The sequence below is a fragment of the Protobothrops mucrosquamatus genome, unplaced genomic scaffold (genome assembly GCF_001527695.2).
Source record: "Protobothrops mucrosquamatus isolate PMUCROS unplaced genomic scaffold, P.Mucros_1.0 scaffold_134, whole genome shotgun sequence".
Classification (NCBI taxonomy): Eukaryota; Metazoa; Chordata; class Lepidosauria; order Squamata; family Viperidae; genus Protobothrops; species Protobothrops mucrosquamatus.
In genome coordinates, this window is record NW_015386210.1 from 821,630 (window position 1) to 839,975 (window position 18,346).

The 18,346-nt window shown below is 44.4% G+C and overlaps 1 protein-coding gene across 1 annotated transcript in view; it reads left to right on the forward strand.

The window, feature by feature from the left end:
* MOCOS (molybdenum cofactor sulfurase) overlaps positions 1 to 18,346 on the forward strand; it is a 197,094-nt gene that overhangs the window by 100,763 nt on the left and 77,985 nt on the right. The window contains exon 7 of the mRNA XM_015818230.1: positions 15,987 to 16,103. Coding sequence (XP_015673716.1) covers positions 15,987 to 16,103 — 117 coding nt within the window. The remainder of the gene's footprint in view (positions 1 to 15,986; positions 16,104 to 18,346) is intronic.

Sequence of the window (18,346 nt, forward strand, 5' to 3'; positions counted from 1 at the left end):
ACACACCTGGCTCCTGGCCAATCTCAGAACCACCTGGCTCCTGGCCAATCTCAGAACCACCCGGCTCCTGGTCAATCTCTTCTCCGTCGGGAGACACCTGAGGCATTGCCAAAGAGGAGGGTCCTGGAGAGGGAGGCCTAGCCATCTCCTCTCCTTCATGTTCGGAGCCTTCTTCCTCCGATAAGAGGGGCTCACAAGACAGAGCCACAACACCAGCTCTGTTTCTTCCCTTGCTTCGCAAGGCCACCTCAACAGCAAACATTGGGTCAGATCAGTTCCCTCAGCCGCAGGCCACATCGGATTCCAGTCCAAATCCGATATTCTTTGAAACGGTGACAGCTCAGCACCACGTTCTCTGTCCTTCTATATTTCTCAAGGGGATTAAAAAGCAATGGGTCTCCCCTTCCTCATTTCCGTCCATAAATGGGACAGATAAGAGGACTTTTAGTACCTCTACTGACTTAAGTGACACCCTAGAGGTCCCCAAGGTGGACGAGGCATGGACCCCACTGGTGTCCCAGACTGCGGTCGCTGGGGACATGTCTGAGGTGCTTAAGGCGGACGACAGGAAATGGGAGCAAACTTTCCGAAAGACCCATCAATCAGTGGCTTGGGCAATTAAAACAGCCACTTGTGCGTCCTTCTTTGTCCGATCCACACTTTTATGGCTTCGGCAGCTTCAGGCCAGAGTCCCTTCGGAGGACATTCGGACACACCAAGACCTAAGCAAAATGGTGGCGGCAACTGAGTATGCTGCGGATGCGACGATTCAGTCGGCCACCTTTGCTTCCAGGTCTCTAGCCTCCAACATTACAGGTAGGAGGATGCTATGGTTGAAACACTGGCAGGCTGACGCCAAGGCCAAATGGCGTCTTGCAACTGCTCCATATCTGGGCAACAATCTCTTTGGGGAGGCTCTGACTCTGTACCTTGTGGAGAACAAGGACAAGCAGAAGGTCATGGCTCATCTCAATAAACGAGCCGACAAACGTACCACTCCGTATTTCCGCAGGCAGTCCTTTCAGCCGGCAGCAGGTGCGACAGCCACCCAGCCCTCCCGTTCGTACACACCCAGGCAGGACAGGCCATATGACCGGTCGGCCTTTTGGCCCAGGCAGCAGAACCAATCCAAGAGGCCATTTCGAGGGGCAGGATGTCCCTACAGGAGGTCCAAGTGACTTTTACACCGCACTTTCCATAGGGGGAAGGCTTGCCCACTTCTTCCATCAGTGGGAACTCACATCCACGGATGCCTGGGTCTTACAAACAATCCAGTTTGGACTGTCCCTGGAGTTTCTGGCCAACCCTCCGGGTCGTTTTATCACCTGTCCCACTTCTCGGGATCCAAACAAACAGGAACTTGTGCAGGAGGCCATTCAACATCTTCTAGAGATTCAGGCCACAGAACCGGTTCCGCCGGACCACAGGGGAAGGGGATTCTACTCCATCCTCTTTGTGGTCCCCAACACCTCGGGAGGATGGAGGGCAATTCTAGATCTCAAGAGTCTGAACTATTACATCACATTCAAAAAGTTCAAAATGCAATCACTCCATTCCATCCTAGGAGGCATCAGGCAAGGAGACTTCCTGGCATCAATAGACCTCACGGAAGCGTATCTCCACATTCCTATCCATCCAGATCACCGGCGGTTCCTCAGATTCTGTTACAGGGGCCGTCACTTCCAGTACAAAGCCCTTCCGTTTGGCCTCTCCTCCGCACCCAGGGTGTTCACCAAGTTCCTGGCTGTGCTAGCTGCCCACCTACGGAAGGTACCGGTACGTGTCCATTGTTACCTGGACAACATCTTGATCCAAGCGTCCTCCTTCTGGGCGGCCCAGTCGGACGTGGAACTAACTATTCAGGTCCTCCAACAGCACGGATTCTCGGTGAACTTCCAAAAAAACCAGACGGTCCCTCATCCAGGCTTCTGCACCTGGGAGCCATCATAGACACCACAAACTGCATGGTCTATCTCTCCCAGGAGCGGTTGGTCAGCATCAGGGACCTGGCTCGTCGGGTGTACAAGGACCGCACCGTTCCACTGGTTTTACTCTCCCAGCTTCTGGGAAAGATGGTCTCCTGCATAGCCATAGTCCCCTGGGTCAGACTCCACTTGCGGGATCTCCAATGGTTCCTCCTGCCATTCCAACGAGTGAATGCCAGCGCATCCAACCGCCAGGTGAGGCTCCTGGTCCACACCCTCAGGTCTCTATGCTGGTGGTTCTCACCAAGGTGTCACCTTTCAAGGAGCCGGACCGCCTCACCATTACGACGGATGCCAGTCTATTCGGTTGGGGAACCCATCTACAGTCTCAGATTGCGTGGGGCCGTTGGTCCCGCGCAGACTTGAGACACAACATCAATTGGCTGGAACTCAGGGCCATTCACTTAGCTCTTCGTCAATTCCGACACTGGATCAGGGGCCGTCACGTATTGATCCTCACGGACAACGTGGCGTCCAAGGCCCACGTGAACAGGCAGGGGGGCACCAGGTCCAAGTCCCTTATGTCCGAGGCACTGCTGCTAGGTTCCTGGGCAGAGTCCAACGTGGCCTCTCTCAGGGCCGAACACATTTCGGGAGTCAAGAAACAGCAGGCAGACTTTCAGAGTCACTCTACGGTAGACCCCTCAGAATGGGGATTGCATCCAGATCTTTTTTCCGAAATCTCCCACAGGTTCGGCCATCCGGTTCTCAACCTGTTTGCATCGTCGAGCAATGCCCAACTCCCCAGGTACTTCTCCCGTTATTATCTTCCATATTTAAGAGCCAGAGCCAACAAAACCTGCTCCCCTTTGATCTTCAGCCATTCTAATAATTATGGATTGAGGATGGCTTCATATTTCTATACTCTAACCATCCCCAAGTATAGAAGAGTCTTTTCCCTGGCCCGTTTCAATGTCTTGCCCTCAGCACTACTCGATGGGCGATTTAAGAGGCTCCTGTTTAGTGAGCGACTATGCCCCTGTGATAGGGCCGAAGTTGAAACTGTGGAGCATGTCTTATCATACTGCCCTACGTATAACACAGGCAGAATTAAATTATTGTCTCTCCTTGGAATTGATCCCTCTGGTTCTAATGTTAGTAATTTGGTTTTATATTGTCTAGGGGATGGCTCCTCCTATATTACTTCTCAGGTTTCTAAATTTCTTTTAAGAGCTGTAACTACCAGAGGACAATGTTGTAATTCCCTTTAGCCAAGGCTTTTGGTGTTTAATTGTTTGTGATATATTTTTCTTGTGTTTTCTTTTGTTGTACTTGCATTTTGGTCTGTGACCGCAAAATAAAAATTATTATTATCTTCCAGGGGCGGAGGGGACCGACGCCCTGTGGACTCCATGGCCGCAAGGTCTACTTTCTGCCTTCCCTCCCCTCCCGCTCATTCTGGCGACCATACGCAAACTGTTCCAAGTGCAGGCGGAAGTGATCCTCGTGGCCCCGTACTGGCCACAGAGGCCCTGGTTTGACGACCTGATGAATCTCTCCCGGTCTCCTCCGTGGAAGATTCCCCCGCATCACGTGTCCTTGCACCAGGGGGTCCTCCAACACCTGGACCCTCAGTGGTTGCAGTTGACCGTCTGGCGCTTGAGCGCAGCATCATGATGCAAGAGTTATTCTCACCATGGGCAATTACCATGATTCAGGCCTCTTGTCGCCCGGCGACCAATCGCATTTATGATTCTACCTGGAAAATTTTTTGCCATTGGTGCAGGAGGCGACAACTAGATGTCTACCAACTAACTATCCCTCAGATCATAGACTACCTTCTGGATGGTCTGGACAGAGGCCTGGCCCCTGCGACCATTCGTAGGCAGGTGGCAGCCCTATCGATGCTCACTTGTGCAGATTCAGTTTTTTTAGCTCATCATCCTAGGATACGCGCCTTTGCATGCAACACTAGGCCTCCCGTGATATACAGGTATCCCTCTTGGGAACTGCCTCGTGTGCTTCGCGCGCTCACGAAATCGCCCTTTGAGCCCATTGCTACTACACCATTGCGGGCCTTATCTCTTAAGGTTGCATTCTTAATCGCCATCACGTCAGCCAAGCGTATCTCCGAACTGGCTGCTCTCTCAATCAGGAATGATCTTTGCATCTTGCACCGAGACCAGGTGGTCCTTCGGTTGGATCCCGCCTTTGTGCCCAAGGTCAACTCACTCTTCCATAGGGCACAGGAAGTCATTTTGCCAAATTTTTGTCCCATTCCTTCCCATGACTTGGAGCAGCAGTGTCACACGCTGGACATCCGCAGAGCCCTGCGGCGTTACATCAAGCGCACGGAGCCTTTTCGCAGATCTGAGGCTCTCTTCATTTCCTTCCGTCCGGCTTCCCTGGGACAGAAGGTGTCCGCTGGCACTATTGGCAGGTGGATCAGGACCTGTATCACGGAGGTGTACCAGTCTTCTTCCCTGTCGGCTCCAAGTCATGTCACAGCCCATTCCACTCGCAGCGCTGCGACATCTGCGGCATGGGCCACTCAGGCATCCATCGAGGAGATTTGCAGGGCTGTGACATGGTCCTTGCCCTCTCCATTTGTACGCCATTATAGGATTGACCGCTTCGCTTCCACGGACGCCTCCTTTGGTCGGAGGGTCCTCCAGCAGGTGGTCTCCGGGAACGTAGATCCGGCCTTATCTGTTTCCCACCCATCGGGACAATGAGGCTTTGGTATGTCCCATTGGTGGATTCTCCATCTCCTGTTCTGGAGAAGGGGTGTTGTCTTACCTGAATGCCTTTTCTCACACCCACCCTTAGGTCAGTTAGGCCGGTATTAAGGGGTTGAGAGCCAACACCTCGTACAGCATCAGCCGCTTTCGCCCTCATCAAGACTGGATCTCCTAGCAAGAGGGGGCGTGTCAAGTTTGGCTACTTGGTCTCAAGAACAGGCAGACAGAGAAAACCTATTGGTGGACTCTCCATCTCTGTACTGAGAAAAGGCGCTCAGGTAAGACAACGCCCCTTCTCTGCGCTCTTTCTAGAGCAGACATGTCAAACTTGTGATGTCACGTGATGTCGCACAACGTATTGGGATGGCATCTGGCTTGCGGCCCGGCAGTTCGATGCCCCTGTTCTAAAGTCTCAACATTTTTTTATATTGTGACCAAAACTGGATACAGTATTCCAAGCGTGGTTTTACAAAGACATTATAAAGTGGTACTAACACTTCACATGATCTTGATTCTATCCCTCTGTTAATGCAGCCTGGCACTAACCTATCTTCTGAGGTGTTGACTATTCCTGCCAGCTTGGCATCATCTGCAAATTTGATGAGTCCCCTTCTATCCCCTCATTTAAATCATTTATGAAAATGTTGAAGAGTATTGGACCTAAGGCAGATCCTTGGGATACCCTACTGCTTACTTCCCTCCTTGTAAATGTAGTTCCATTAAGTACTGCACATTGAGTCTGGTTTGTCAGCCAGTTGCGAATCCATCTGGTGGTGATGCTGTCTATCCCACATTTTTCTGTGGACTGCTTTTTAAAATACCTTCTGAACTAAGTATACTATGTCCACAACATTTCACTAGTCCACTAATTTAGTCATTTTGTCAAAGAATAAAATAAGATTTGTTTGGCATGATCCTTTTTTGACAAACCTGTGTTAGCTTCTGATTATAACTTTGCTTCTTCTAGGTCCGTGGTGGCGAATCTATGGCACACGTGCCACAGGTGGCACGCAAAGCCCTCTCTGTGGGCACGTGCGCCATCACCCCAGTCCTGGGCCTTCAGCTGGGTTTTATAAAACCTTTTCGCTTTAGGCCTCCGCCTCCGCTGCAAAAAAAAGTTCAATCAATCAGTCAGTTTTAAGATCTCAAAAAGTTGTAATTGATTGATTAAACTTTTTAGTCCCACCCAGTCTGCCCTTACCACCGCAGCCATGCCCACCCAATGGGCCACGCTTACCCAATTGGCCACATCCACCCAATGGGCCATGCCCACCCAGCACCCGACGATACATAAGTGGGTTTTGGGTTGCTGTTTGGGCACTAGATGGAGCAGCTACAGCCTGAATGAAGGACTGCAGGCTGAGCCTGAGCAGAGGGAGCCACAGCTGCAGCAAGTTAGTCTGGAGGCTTCACGCAAAGAACAAAAGCAGGGCGGAGATGCAATGGGAACAACCCTGGTCAGCCAGGTTACTTGCGAGAAGGTAGCCTCGCCCATTGTGAGAGGCTGTACTGACATTACCTATTTGATCCGGCCCAATGAGATGGGCGTTGCTGGAACAATGTGTGGATTCCTTGCTCTTTGATTCCTGCTTATCATGTTTTGCCTTGCCCCGTGGACTAATTCAAGCCTTTGGAACTCTTGCCTTGTTGAATGCATTTGTTCTGGCATCTGCCTGCCTTCAGGAATTCAGACCGCTCCTCTTGCTAGCTCCTTAGAACCTCTGGTGGAACTTAGAGGGGGTCTGTGGGCTTTAGTTATTGAAGGACTACTGGGGACTGTATATTTAGGCTTGGGCAGCTCTTTATTTAATCTAAAGCTGTGTGTCTGTGTGTGAGTGCAGTCACACATGTTGTTCCAGCTTACATTCACCCCCTCCCAGAGAAGCCTGTTCTTCAAAAGGATGGAGCAGTTACTGGCAGATAATGCACAGCTTGCCCAGGAAGTGGTCCTGCTCTTCTCACAGTTGGCCCAGATGCAAGCAGCAGTCCCAGTTCATCCTCATCAGAAATGCCTGGTATCGATTTCTGGTTCCGGTACGTGGCGATGCCGGACATGCTTGGAGATTTGTCTCCGCACTGTCTGGAGTTTTCTTCGCCGGTAGACCCCCGAGGAGGAGGCTTGCTGGTAGATAGGGGAGGGCGGCAGCTTCCCCCGTGTCTCCAGCTATCTCCTTAGGGCTGATGAAGCAAAGATCGGCCTGCAAGATGGCAGATCACCCTGCTGCACCAGCTGAAAGTCACACTGACACCTAAGCGCAATAGACCCACCGCGGATGATCTGGGTGAGACCCTTTTTGTTCCTCTCTTCACCCTATGTTTTTTTGCCTGCAAAAGCTTCGTTGGAATTATTTCCCCGTCTGGAAAAAGCGGCTTTTGTATGTGTGGGAACAAAGGCGTTTTACAAAAGGACAGATTAAAACCTTTTAAAAGACTTTATTTTATCTCTATTCACGTTGAGATAAAGAAAAAAATTTTGTTGTTTTTTTGGAGCGGTATTATATTGGTAGAGTATTTCTTTTTCCATTTTTTCTTTAAAAAATAGAAAAAAGGAAAAAATGACATTTGAAAAAGTCTTTTTAGCCTACTGAGGACATCTACTGGCCAAAAGTTAATATTGGAATTGTTGACTATTTGGAGAGAAGATGGTTTTGGCCTTCAAACTATTTTTCAAGCGAAAAGATAATTTGAGCCAGCTGTGGGATTTGGGGGGGGTGGATACTTTTCAACTGTAGCCTCCACTAAAAAAGAAAAAAAGAAAAAGAAAAAAAGGATTTCTCTTCAACTATTGTTAAAATGAAGAAGCCTCAATCACATTTAAACTGTAAACTTATACTGGAAAAGATCTATGAGGCTAAAGAAGAAATATGTACTACAATAAAAGAGTTTACTACAGAATTAAGAGCCAGAATTCCTACTTTAAACCTTAAAACTGACTCTCAGATTACACCTGACTACTCTACAAAACAGATTATACAAGAAGAGGACTTAACTGAGAATAAAGAGAATTTTATCTTGCCCTATAAGCAGTCCACCTATGGCTTTGAGGACCAGGAAAGAGATGTTTTGGACTTGGATTGAATTAATAATTAATTGAATGTTAATCAAATAAGATGACTTGTTTGTTTTATAACATGGATGTTATTAGTTATGATAACTAACTGGATGAAATTTGAATTCTGCTCAATGGATTGAAATGATTTAAGGTCTGATACTATTCTGTCAGCTTAAAGAGATTGATTAATTGATGGATTAGACATGTATAGAATAGATAGATAGATATACACATTTAGATATGTCTAGGATAGATCAATATTTTTGTTTAAAAATGAGATATTTTTATGTAATGGATTAAAGGTAATCTAGAATATTAAGAATGTATTTTTTAGAATGTTCATTTATATGAAAATTATTATGTAATGGAATGAAGAAAATTGAAGAGATGTTTTAGATTTGAATTGAATTATTAATTAATTGAAATTTAATAAGATGATGTGATTCTTTGATGACATGGATATTATTAGTTATGATAATTAACTGGATGAGATTTGAATTCTGTTTAATGGATTGAAATGATTTAAGGTCTGATACTATCTTGTCAGCTTAAAGAGATTGATTAATTGATGGATTAGATAGGTATAGGATAGATTAATATTTTATTTTAAATAGTGGAGATTAGTGGAAGAAGAAATAAATAAGATTTTGAGAACATATTTGGAAGGGATATCTGAATTGAAAATGTCTTTATTTAAAGCTAATTTGATTACGGTATTGTAAATTTATAAAGCTTTAAAATTTAAGCTAGAATTGGATATTTTAAATTACACTATGCTATTTGAGGTAAAAAGAGAGGTAACATTTGATGTATCGATTGTACTATGTATATATGTTTTGTTCTAGGATGTTTGATTACCCCAGCACCATGGTGTGTCCTGAATATTTTGTTTTAAGAATTAAAAAACCAATAAAATTTGTTTAAAAAAGAAGAAGAAATGCCTGGTATCTATGCCAGACAAATTTGATGGGACTTTGGAGCAGTATCCCACATTTTGGGGACAGTTCCAGCTCTTTATGATTTGTGGCTGGATAACTTCCAGATGGATTGGGAACAGGTGGGGTTTGTCATCAGCCTCCTGGCCGGCACAGTGGCCAACCTTGCTGATCACAGAGCAGATCCCTCTCCTGGATGATTAGGCGGGATTTTGTATTAAATTGAAGACCATGTTCAAGGACCCCAGACAGTGAATTAGTGTTTTCACAAGCTAAAGCAGGGGCAATGGCCAATTATGGACTACATCATTGATTTCTGGCTGATAAGCCAGGACCTGTGGTGGAATGAGGAGACCCTCATGGACCAATTCCACGAGAGTCTGTCCTCAGAGCTTCTGGATGAGTTGGCCTGGAGGACTGCCCCAGTACCTTACAGGCACTCTTATATCTCTGTCTTGGTATTGATGGGCAGCTCCAGTAACAGAGGGCATGGAAATGGGGATAGAAACGTCTATGCCAGCAAAGACCTGAAAGGAGCCTCAACCACCTAAGGAACTCATGCAAGTGGGGGGTGCCAGACCATGGCTCACCACTCCAAAAAGGACTGATGATGCTAGGATTTTGTTGACAAGAACTTGTGAAAGGGATTCATTCACCCAGCATCCCATTTAGCAGCTCCCAACCTCTTCATCAAAAAGAAGTCAAAGGTGAGACTTTTCTGTGATTACCACAAGCTCAATGCCATCACTGTAAAGAACCAGTATCCACTTCCACTCATTCTGGAGCTAATGGAGCAGTGATGGTGGCGAGCATCTTCACAAAGTTGGACTTGTGAGGCGCATATAATCTAGTGTGAATCCAGAAGGAGGGCAAATGAAAAATGGCCTCCTGAACCCAATACTGTCACTTTGAGTATACTCGAATGACATTCCGGCTTACGAATCCCCCTGCCATGTTTATGCATATCATAAATGTCATGTTCCGGGATTTATTGGACCCATTTATGGTTATTTACCTGGATGACATTCTGGTGTATTCATCGTTACCAAGGAACATTGGACGCATGAGCGAACTGTACTGCAATGCTTGTGAGAAAACCTTCTCTAAGTGTGAAAAGTGCCAGTTTGCACAGATCATGGTAGACTTTTGGGGGCATTGGATTTCACTTGCTGGCATCACCATGGAACCTGAGAAAACTGAGGCCTTACCGTGTTGGCAGCTCCTGCGCCGAATGAAAGATGTTCAGTGGCTCCTGCAGTTTTCCAACTACTATCAAACTTTCATTCCATAGTTTGTCATCATCACCACCCCCTTGACTCAGTTGCTGCAAAATGGGGTGAGTTTATGTGGAGTTCAGCTGAGCAAAAAGCCTTAGAGATCCTGAAATTGGTCTTTGCTAGAGATCCCATCCTTCACCATCCTGATTTATTGCGACTATTTGTAGTTGAGACCTATGCTTTGGACACCACCTTCAGAACAGTGTTGCTACAAGCCTCTTTGGACTCCAGGTAACTCTTCCACCAATTATTCATGCAAGCACAATCCCACAGAGCATAATTATAGGATCTGGGATAAAGAATTGCTGGCAGTCAAGGTGGCCTTTCAAGTCTGGAGGCACTACCTAGAAGGGCCTCACTACCAGATCAAGGTACTGATGGATCACTGGAATCTTGAACACCTGAAGACAGGCTGGAGACTCAACCAATGCCAGATCTGATGGCCTCTCTATTTTCCCAGTGTGCCTTTCGAGTGACCTATAGTCCTGGAAGCCGTAGGACTGACGTGCTGTTGCGGAAACCCACATATATCTGTTTCAAGGACAAGGTGTCACTTCAGTTGGTGATTCCAGTGGAAAAGTTTGCAGCCAGTCAGTTGCCTGTCGACCTTAAGGAACAGATCCGGATGATGCAGTGTAAGGATCCCTTTGTTGCAGCTCATTACGCAGAATTGGACTCTGTCAGGACCCCATCGGGTCACACTCCATTGATGATTTGCTACATTTCCAGAAAGGATTTATGTGCTTGAGGAGTCCTCTGGAGGCCTGATCCTATGCCAGTGCCATGACAACCCAGCTGCAGGACACCTTGGCCTGTTTAAGGTGCTCCATTTGGTGGGGTAAGTGTTTTTGTGGCCACGCATCTATCATGACGTGGAATTGTATGTATTGTCCTGCCCAGAGTGTCACTGTCAGGTCTGCCATCATTGGCTTGGCGCCTTGCTGGCATCCTGCCATCAAAGGCTAGGTGTGGGGAGGGGGCATGGGGGAACATGTCAGTTAGGTTGATTGGGAGGGGGGAACAACAGCTTGATGAGCAGGAGAGCTCGGAGTTTTGCCAGCACCCAAGACTGTGCAACCTGAGAAAGAATCCCAAACATCGCAGTATTCTCAAAAAACCTAGGTGGACTTTTACAAGCTACAAAGCTTCCTGGGATTTGCGAACTTTTACTGCCAGTCATCCAATTATTTGCCCAAATATCCCTCCCCAAAACCAACCTGCTAAAGGTGAAGGGGGAGAGGAAACCAAGCCCATCCATCCATTGAAATGGACAATAGAATGCCAAGTGGCATTCAAAAAACTTAAGCACCTGTTCACAACTGAGCCAGTGCTGAAACACCCAGACCCCAATGCCTCCTTTGTCATTCAAGCAGATGCCAGTAATGTTGCAGTGGAGGCAGTGCTCCTGCAGAAAAATGAGCAGGGAGTCCTGCAACTATGAGCTTATATACTTCCAAAAAGCTTACTGACACTGAATGCAGGTGGGCGTTTGGGAAAAGGAAGCCTATGTGATGCACTGGGCACTCCTAACTTAGAGACATTTCTTAGAAGGGTGGGGGGAAACCCCTGTTGAAATATGGACTGATCATAAGAATTTAGAAGCTCTAATCCCCCGCCCCCGAGTTTATCACTCAGACAAATTCTTTCGGCTCAATACTTTAACCGTTTCAATTTCATGTGCAATATCTCCTGGGGTGAAAGACTTTTTAGCTAATGCTTGGTCCAGGCTGTTTGCCCATTTGTTCCCCTGATGTCCCCCTTCCCCCTCCTAGCCTTTGATGGCAGGATGCCAGTGAGGTGCCAAGCCAATGATGGCAGACCTGACATTCTGCCACACTTGACAGAGATGTCAGTCCTTTAGAGAAAAGAGAAAAGGGAAGGGAGGGAGAAATACACAGAAAAATCATAATCATAATTGCTGGGGCTATTCAGGAGTAGATACAAAGTTCTGCCCCATGGCCACTTTAAACCCAGTGCTACTGTGCACTGAGTTGTTGTAAGCAATCTCAGTGAATGATGATAGATGCGCCCAATTGTCCTGCGGATAATTAATATAACATCGGAGATACTGCTCCAGGACAACATTTGTACATTCACAGGCATCATTTGTTTCCAGATGATGCAAGAAGCTAAGCCTGTGGTGGCGAACCTATGGTACGCGTGCCACAGGTGGCACGCAGCGTCCTCTCTGTAGGCACGCGCGTTCTCGCCTCAGTCCTAGGCCTTCAGCTGGGTTTTATAAAACCTTTTCACTTTAAGCCTCCGCCGCCATGTGCAAAAAAAAAAGGTTCAATCAATCAATCAATTTCAACTTCTCCCGGGGAAAAAAAAGAGTTGGAATTGATTGATTGAACTTTTTAATCCCACCCAGTCTGCCATTACCACTGCAGCCATGCCCACCCAATGGGCCACGCCCACCCAATGGGCCATGCCCACCCAATGGGCCACACCCACTCTTGGCCACTCCCACCCAATGGGCCATGCTCACCCGGCACCCGACGATACATAAGTGGGTTTTGGGTTGCAGTTTGGGCACTCGGTGTCTAAAAGGTTCACCACCACTGAGCTAAGCCCTTGCGTGGTCCCCAAAAGTTTTTAAAACTCTTGCCAAAACCTCAAAGTGAATTGAATTCCGCTATCCGAGATTATTCCCTCTGGAGCTCCATGCACAAACAACCTTGCTCAAGTGCAAGTCGAGGGGATTTTCTGACAGGACATAAAGTGCACTTGTTTGGAAAACAAGTCAGTTATGACCAAATCTCTGTATTGCCTGAGTTTTCAGGCAGTTCTATGAAGTCCATTGAAATGTCCCTCCAGGGGGTTTTAGGCTCCTCCACTGGTTTGAGGAGCCCTGGAGCTTTTCTTTGTCACCTTTTGGCCGATGCACAGATAGGGCAGCTAGCCACATAGCTTTATATGTCCTTCTTTAGCGATGGCCACCAAAACTGCCACTTAATTAAGTGCAAGGTTTTGATAAGGCCGAAGTGTCCCACTACTTTGGAGTTGTGGCTTTTTTGTAAGACTTTAGCCATTGACTTTCTGGGACATACAATTTGGTTCCCGTCCAAGCTAAACTATCCTGCATCATGTATTCATCCTTCTTGTCTTCCTCTAATGATGCTTTCAGGGCGCCCCTCAGGCCCTCAGCTACTTGGGCTTTCAATTTGGCCTATGCCCTGGTGGTGACTGGGGCATTGCTTGGAGAGGATGACTGGTCTGATTACATCCGGTTTTGAACTGCTGTATTGTGGCAGCCTAGACAAAGCATCAGCTATGAAGTCTTTCCCCCCAGGAGATATTGCAGCATGAAATTGAAGTGGTTAAAGCATTGAGCCCAAAGAACTTGTTTGAGTGATAACCTCTGGGGGGTTGTTTAGAGCTTCTAAGTTCTTATGGTCAGCCCATATTTCAAAAGGGGTTTCTCCCCCTTCTAAGAAATGTCTCCATGTTTGGAGTGCCCAGTGCAACATATAGGCTTCATCTAGATCAGTGGTTCACAACCTGTGGTCCGTGAATTACTGCGGGGGGGGGGGTTGCAATGTCATCACAAGGGGTCCATGAAAGCTCAAATAAATGTTACGATTTAAATCTTGAGTTACATCTTGGGGGTCTGTGGCCATAGTCCGTAGCCACAAAAGGTATTTAAAAGGGTCAGAGGTGAAGAAAAGGTTGAAAACCACTAATCTTAGATTATTTATGAAAATTTTGAAGAGCACTGGGCCCAAGACAGAACCTTGAGGAACCGCACTACACACTTCTCTCCATGTAGATATGCTTCCATTGGGGATATCATGCTGAGTGCGGTTGGTCAAACAACTATGAATCTATCTGCTGATAGTAACTATCTATCCCACATTGTTCTAACTTACCAAGAAGCCTTACTGAAGTTCAAATATGCTATAACTACTGCATTTCGCTGATCCATTAATTTAGCCACTTCAGCAAAGAATGCAATACGTTTTGCCTGGCATGATCTGTTTTTAACAAATCCATGCTGGCTTTTAGTAATCACCTTGTTCATGTTTAGGTGTTCACAAATCCACTGCTTGATTATCATTTCCAAGATTTTCCCAGATATTGATGTCAAGCTGATTGGTCTATTGTTTCCTGAATCCACTTTTCTCCTTCTTGAAGATTGGAAACACATCAGTTCTTTTCTAGTCCTCTTGCAGATCCCCCCTGCTCCAGGAACTCTGAAGTGATTCCAAGGCCACATCTCCTTTAGAATCCTGGGATGTAAACCATCTGGCACCTGTAATTCGAATTCATCTAGAATGGATAAGTGTTTTCTTAACAATTTCTTACCTATTTTGACCTTCATTCCTGTTCTGTCTCCCTTGGTGCTATTTTTGGTAGGTAGGAGTATTTTTTCCTTTTGTATGAAGACAGATGCAAAGAATAAATAAATCAGTTCAGCTTTCTCCCTGCTGCTCATCACCTTCTTGCCATTAGCAGCCTGTCCATTTCCTTGACTTTCTTCTTGTTCTTTATATGTTAAAAGAAAGGATTTTTTGCTTAGTTTTTACATTTGTTGTAAGTCTTAGTTCATTCTGACCCTTAACCTTCTTGACTCCATCCATGCATATTTAGGCTACTTGTTGGTATTCTGTTTTAGTTGTATGCTCCTCTTTCTATTTTTTATAATTATCCATTTTGTCCTTCAGAGTGTCAGAGAACTATTTATGCAACATGCTGGTTCATCTGGAGATTCTGGGGGTTTTCCCCCCTCTGTGGTATAGTTTTGTTTGGGCCTTTATTACCTCGTTGTTCAGAGTTTCCCGAATATCCTGAACTTTTTATCCTGTTAGGATTTCTGTCTAGGGAATCCTCCCTAGTTCTTCTTTTAGCTTGTTCAAGTCAGCTCTCTTAAAGTCTAAAACATTTGTTCGATTTCATCCAGTTACCTTGCCTGTATTATATTGAATTCTAGTATGACATGATCACTCTCCAATAATTCGTACAACCAGCACTTCTTCCCGCCTCTACCTTTCAGATGACAGTTGTCAGCTAGGTACAGCAAGAACCTGTTGAATTTGCTGCAGGGTTTACTTCCTATTGATGTTACCTGCACACTTTACTTAGCTGATTAGAAAATGTTCATTTGAAGTTTCCTCTGCTTGCTTGAGTGGCATGTAGTATATACCTATAGCAATGTCATTTCTTCTTCCTGTAATATTTACCCAAATACATTCAAGAGGGCTTTTATCCTTGGTATTATGTATTGGAGAATAAATGTTTTTGCACTGGCATTATAAAAAAATTGAAGACTGTTTAACATATGATCTGTGAGTAGTCCAGTTATAGCTTCATTTAGGTTTCAGATCATTACTTGTGTCAATGCAATTTTGGAAATAAATTAGACCTTAACATGATATTGAACTATATTCCTAAAACATGGAATTAATCATCCTTGGAAAAGTTCTGTCTCTCTTTAGCCTGGTGCACAGCAAAGATGAAAATTTTAGTTACAGCAAAGAAGTTTAGTGTCCTAATTCAGGATATTGTTTTGAAAAGTCTTTCTAAATATACAGAGCTGAAGCAATGTATTTTTATGTAGTCTTGCTAAATGATTTAATTAATTTTATTCTATACAAATGACTGTTATATGGATTTTTCCTCTTTTATTTTCTATTAATTATCCTTCTCTCTCTCCCCTTCCCTCCTTTTCTCTCTAGTTTATTTTAACTAGCATAATGTATCTAGTATTTTTTCCTTTTTATTCATTGTTTACGTGTGTGTGTGTGTGTGTGTAGTGGTGATGATAATGGTAGTATATTTTACTGTTTAAAAATGTATTTCTCATTCTACTCATTATTGAACATTTGTTTTCTTTGTTAGTATTTAAATACCATCAGCCATTATTTTACACAGATATTGTAATGTTAAAGGAAAAACACTTTATAATTATATCCTCTACAGTAATTATAAAATCTATTTAGAATTACAGGATTTTGTTCATATTTCATGAATATTCTAATGATAGAAAAAAACCTTTATTTATTCTTGTATTAAGAGTCTTTCTTTTTGGGGAATGGGGGGGGATCTCTTGAAACAAGGTGGACAAACTGGCTGGGCTCTACAATATCCATATGCGCACAGGCTGTTTCTGTAATACTGGAGCTTGTCAGCAGCACTTGGGGATAAGCCATGATGACATCAAAAAGAACCTACAGGTCTGTATGTGTCAGTATATCAGTTCTACCCACTAAAGTAAATGGAATCATGCTGCATTGGTTCCATTAATTTTCCCACTGTTTCTAAGCAAGTATACCAACAAAGTCCCATCATATAAAAAAATCATTAACATAAAAAGAAATATAATTTACTAGTTTATGTGCAATGCAAAACTCTTTATGCAAAGTCATTCTATTTAATGTAATAAACTATAATTATGGTTTAAATTAGCTATGAAAACTAGGAGACAGCATAGGAAGTATCAATTGTGAATATGTGCAGATGGCCCTGCTGTCTTTGGGCACTTGCAGAGTCATGGATGGAGGGTCATGAAAGGACAGCAAGGAAAACACCCAATGTCCTAACCCACCCAGGAACATACAATGTCTTTAGGGAAACACCCAAAAGGGAACATTTTTAGCTACTTCTGCTTTTTCCCTTCTTATCTACAGTGTGCCAGACTTATTGGGTGAAATCTTTATTGTATGTCTGTCAGCTTTGCTGGGTGGATTGCTTATGTAATCAGAAAGAATAAATATAAGGATTTCTTGTCATTCGGGGCTTCTCTCTTTTAGAGGAGTCCGTCTTTGTTCAGCTGAATAAAAACGTAAAGCTTAAATGCAACTTCTGGTTTCCTGTATTTTTTATCAAGCAAAACCTCATAACCTGCACAACAATTTACTAGTTTATGTGCAAAGCAAAACTCTTTATGCAAAGTCATTCTATTTAATATAACAAACTATAATTATGGTTTAAATTAGCTATGAAAAAAAATCTTAAATTTCTCATTGCACAATTAAATTTGTATTGTAAACAATATACATACATTTAAACTTCTGACCCAAATTAATTTAAACTTCATGTGTTTAGATGGAAACTTTTGAGAACCAAATCATTTTCCTCTGATGTGAATATCACCACACCTATTTTTTACTTTTCTTTGTCTTTTTTTATTTTTGTATTCTTAGTGATGGTTTTGTTTTGTACTCTGCATGTTTTGGCTTGTACTTTTTCTATGTAAGCCATGAAGAGGCTTTTGATTGCATAAGCATAGAAATCTGTTAAATAGATGAGTTAGTTTGCTTGATTTTGATGTTGATGATGGGTCAACCCAGACATTATTGAGGTACAAAGATTTTTAAAGTTTTCCATACACATACACACATAATATAGAAAGTCTGCATGGTTTTTGAGATGTAAAAAAATCATATCAAAATAAATCACTTCAGAATTCTTTCCATTTTAATATAACATATATGCTGTACAAGTCCGTTAAAAAAACTGAAATCTTTTAGAGGAAAGATTAAAAAAACTAAAATGTCTGTATAAGTGTTCACACCCTCTTATTAGTAGAAATGTGGTTGTATTCAGAATTATGTATTCAGAATTATGTGGTTGTATTCAGAATTAACAAATCACATTCAAATTGATGGCAAATAATAGTCAGTACACATGACTCTGATCAAGCCCATATAAAGTTCCGCTGATATACCATGGCTGTACTTTGCTTCAACAAAGTATTAGTTTAAGGGTATCTGTTGTGTCCTGAGCCTGCAAGATGCAGGCTCGGGACGTTGCAAGAGTCCCGGGCAATTGCAGAAGCTGCCTGGGACCAGACTGAGCGGCGCCAGCCTTGTGCGCATGCGCAAGGTGGGAAAAGCCCGCCTCATGATTGGTTGAACTTGCCCGGGGATCAGAGGGTATAAATAGAGGCCTGCGTGCCTCTGCTCTGGTTGTTCGTAGAGTGGAGCAAACAATAAAGACTTGTTGGAGATGATTCGTCTCAAGCGCCATTATTCCCAGGACTTAACACTGGTGACGAAGGTGGGATACAGTCTCTACAGCTAAGAAAATCTAGAAGACTCACCCAAAGAAGTCCGGGGAAAAAACGGCGTGGAAGTCAGCGTTATCCTGCCAGTACAAAATCGCTGGAGGGTGCGTGCGACTGAAGAAGAAGAAACTTTACCATCGATCATGGCTAAAGTTGGGCGTTTAGAAGAATTCGACGTCTCTCACCCCGAGAGGTGGGAATCTTACGTGGCGAGAGTCGAGACGTATTTTCGCATCAACCAGATTCGAGAGGAAGGCTTAAAGGCTGCCACATTGTTGTGCGTTTGTGGGCAAGACGCCTTTGAGATCGCCGAGAGTTTAATCTCCCCAGACTCGCTGGAAACGGTATCGTACTCCGACCTCAAGAAAACCTTAAAGGAACACTTCCAGCCCAAGCAATCAGTCATGGCTT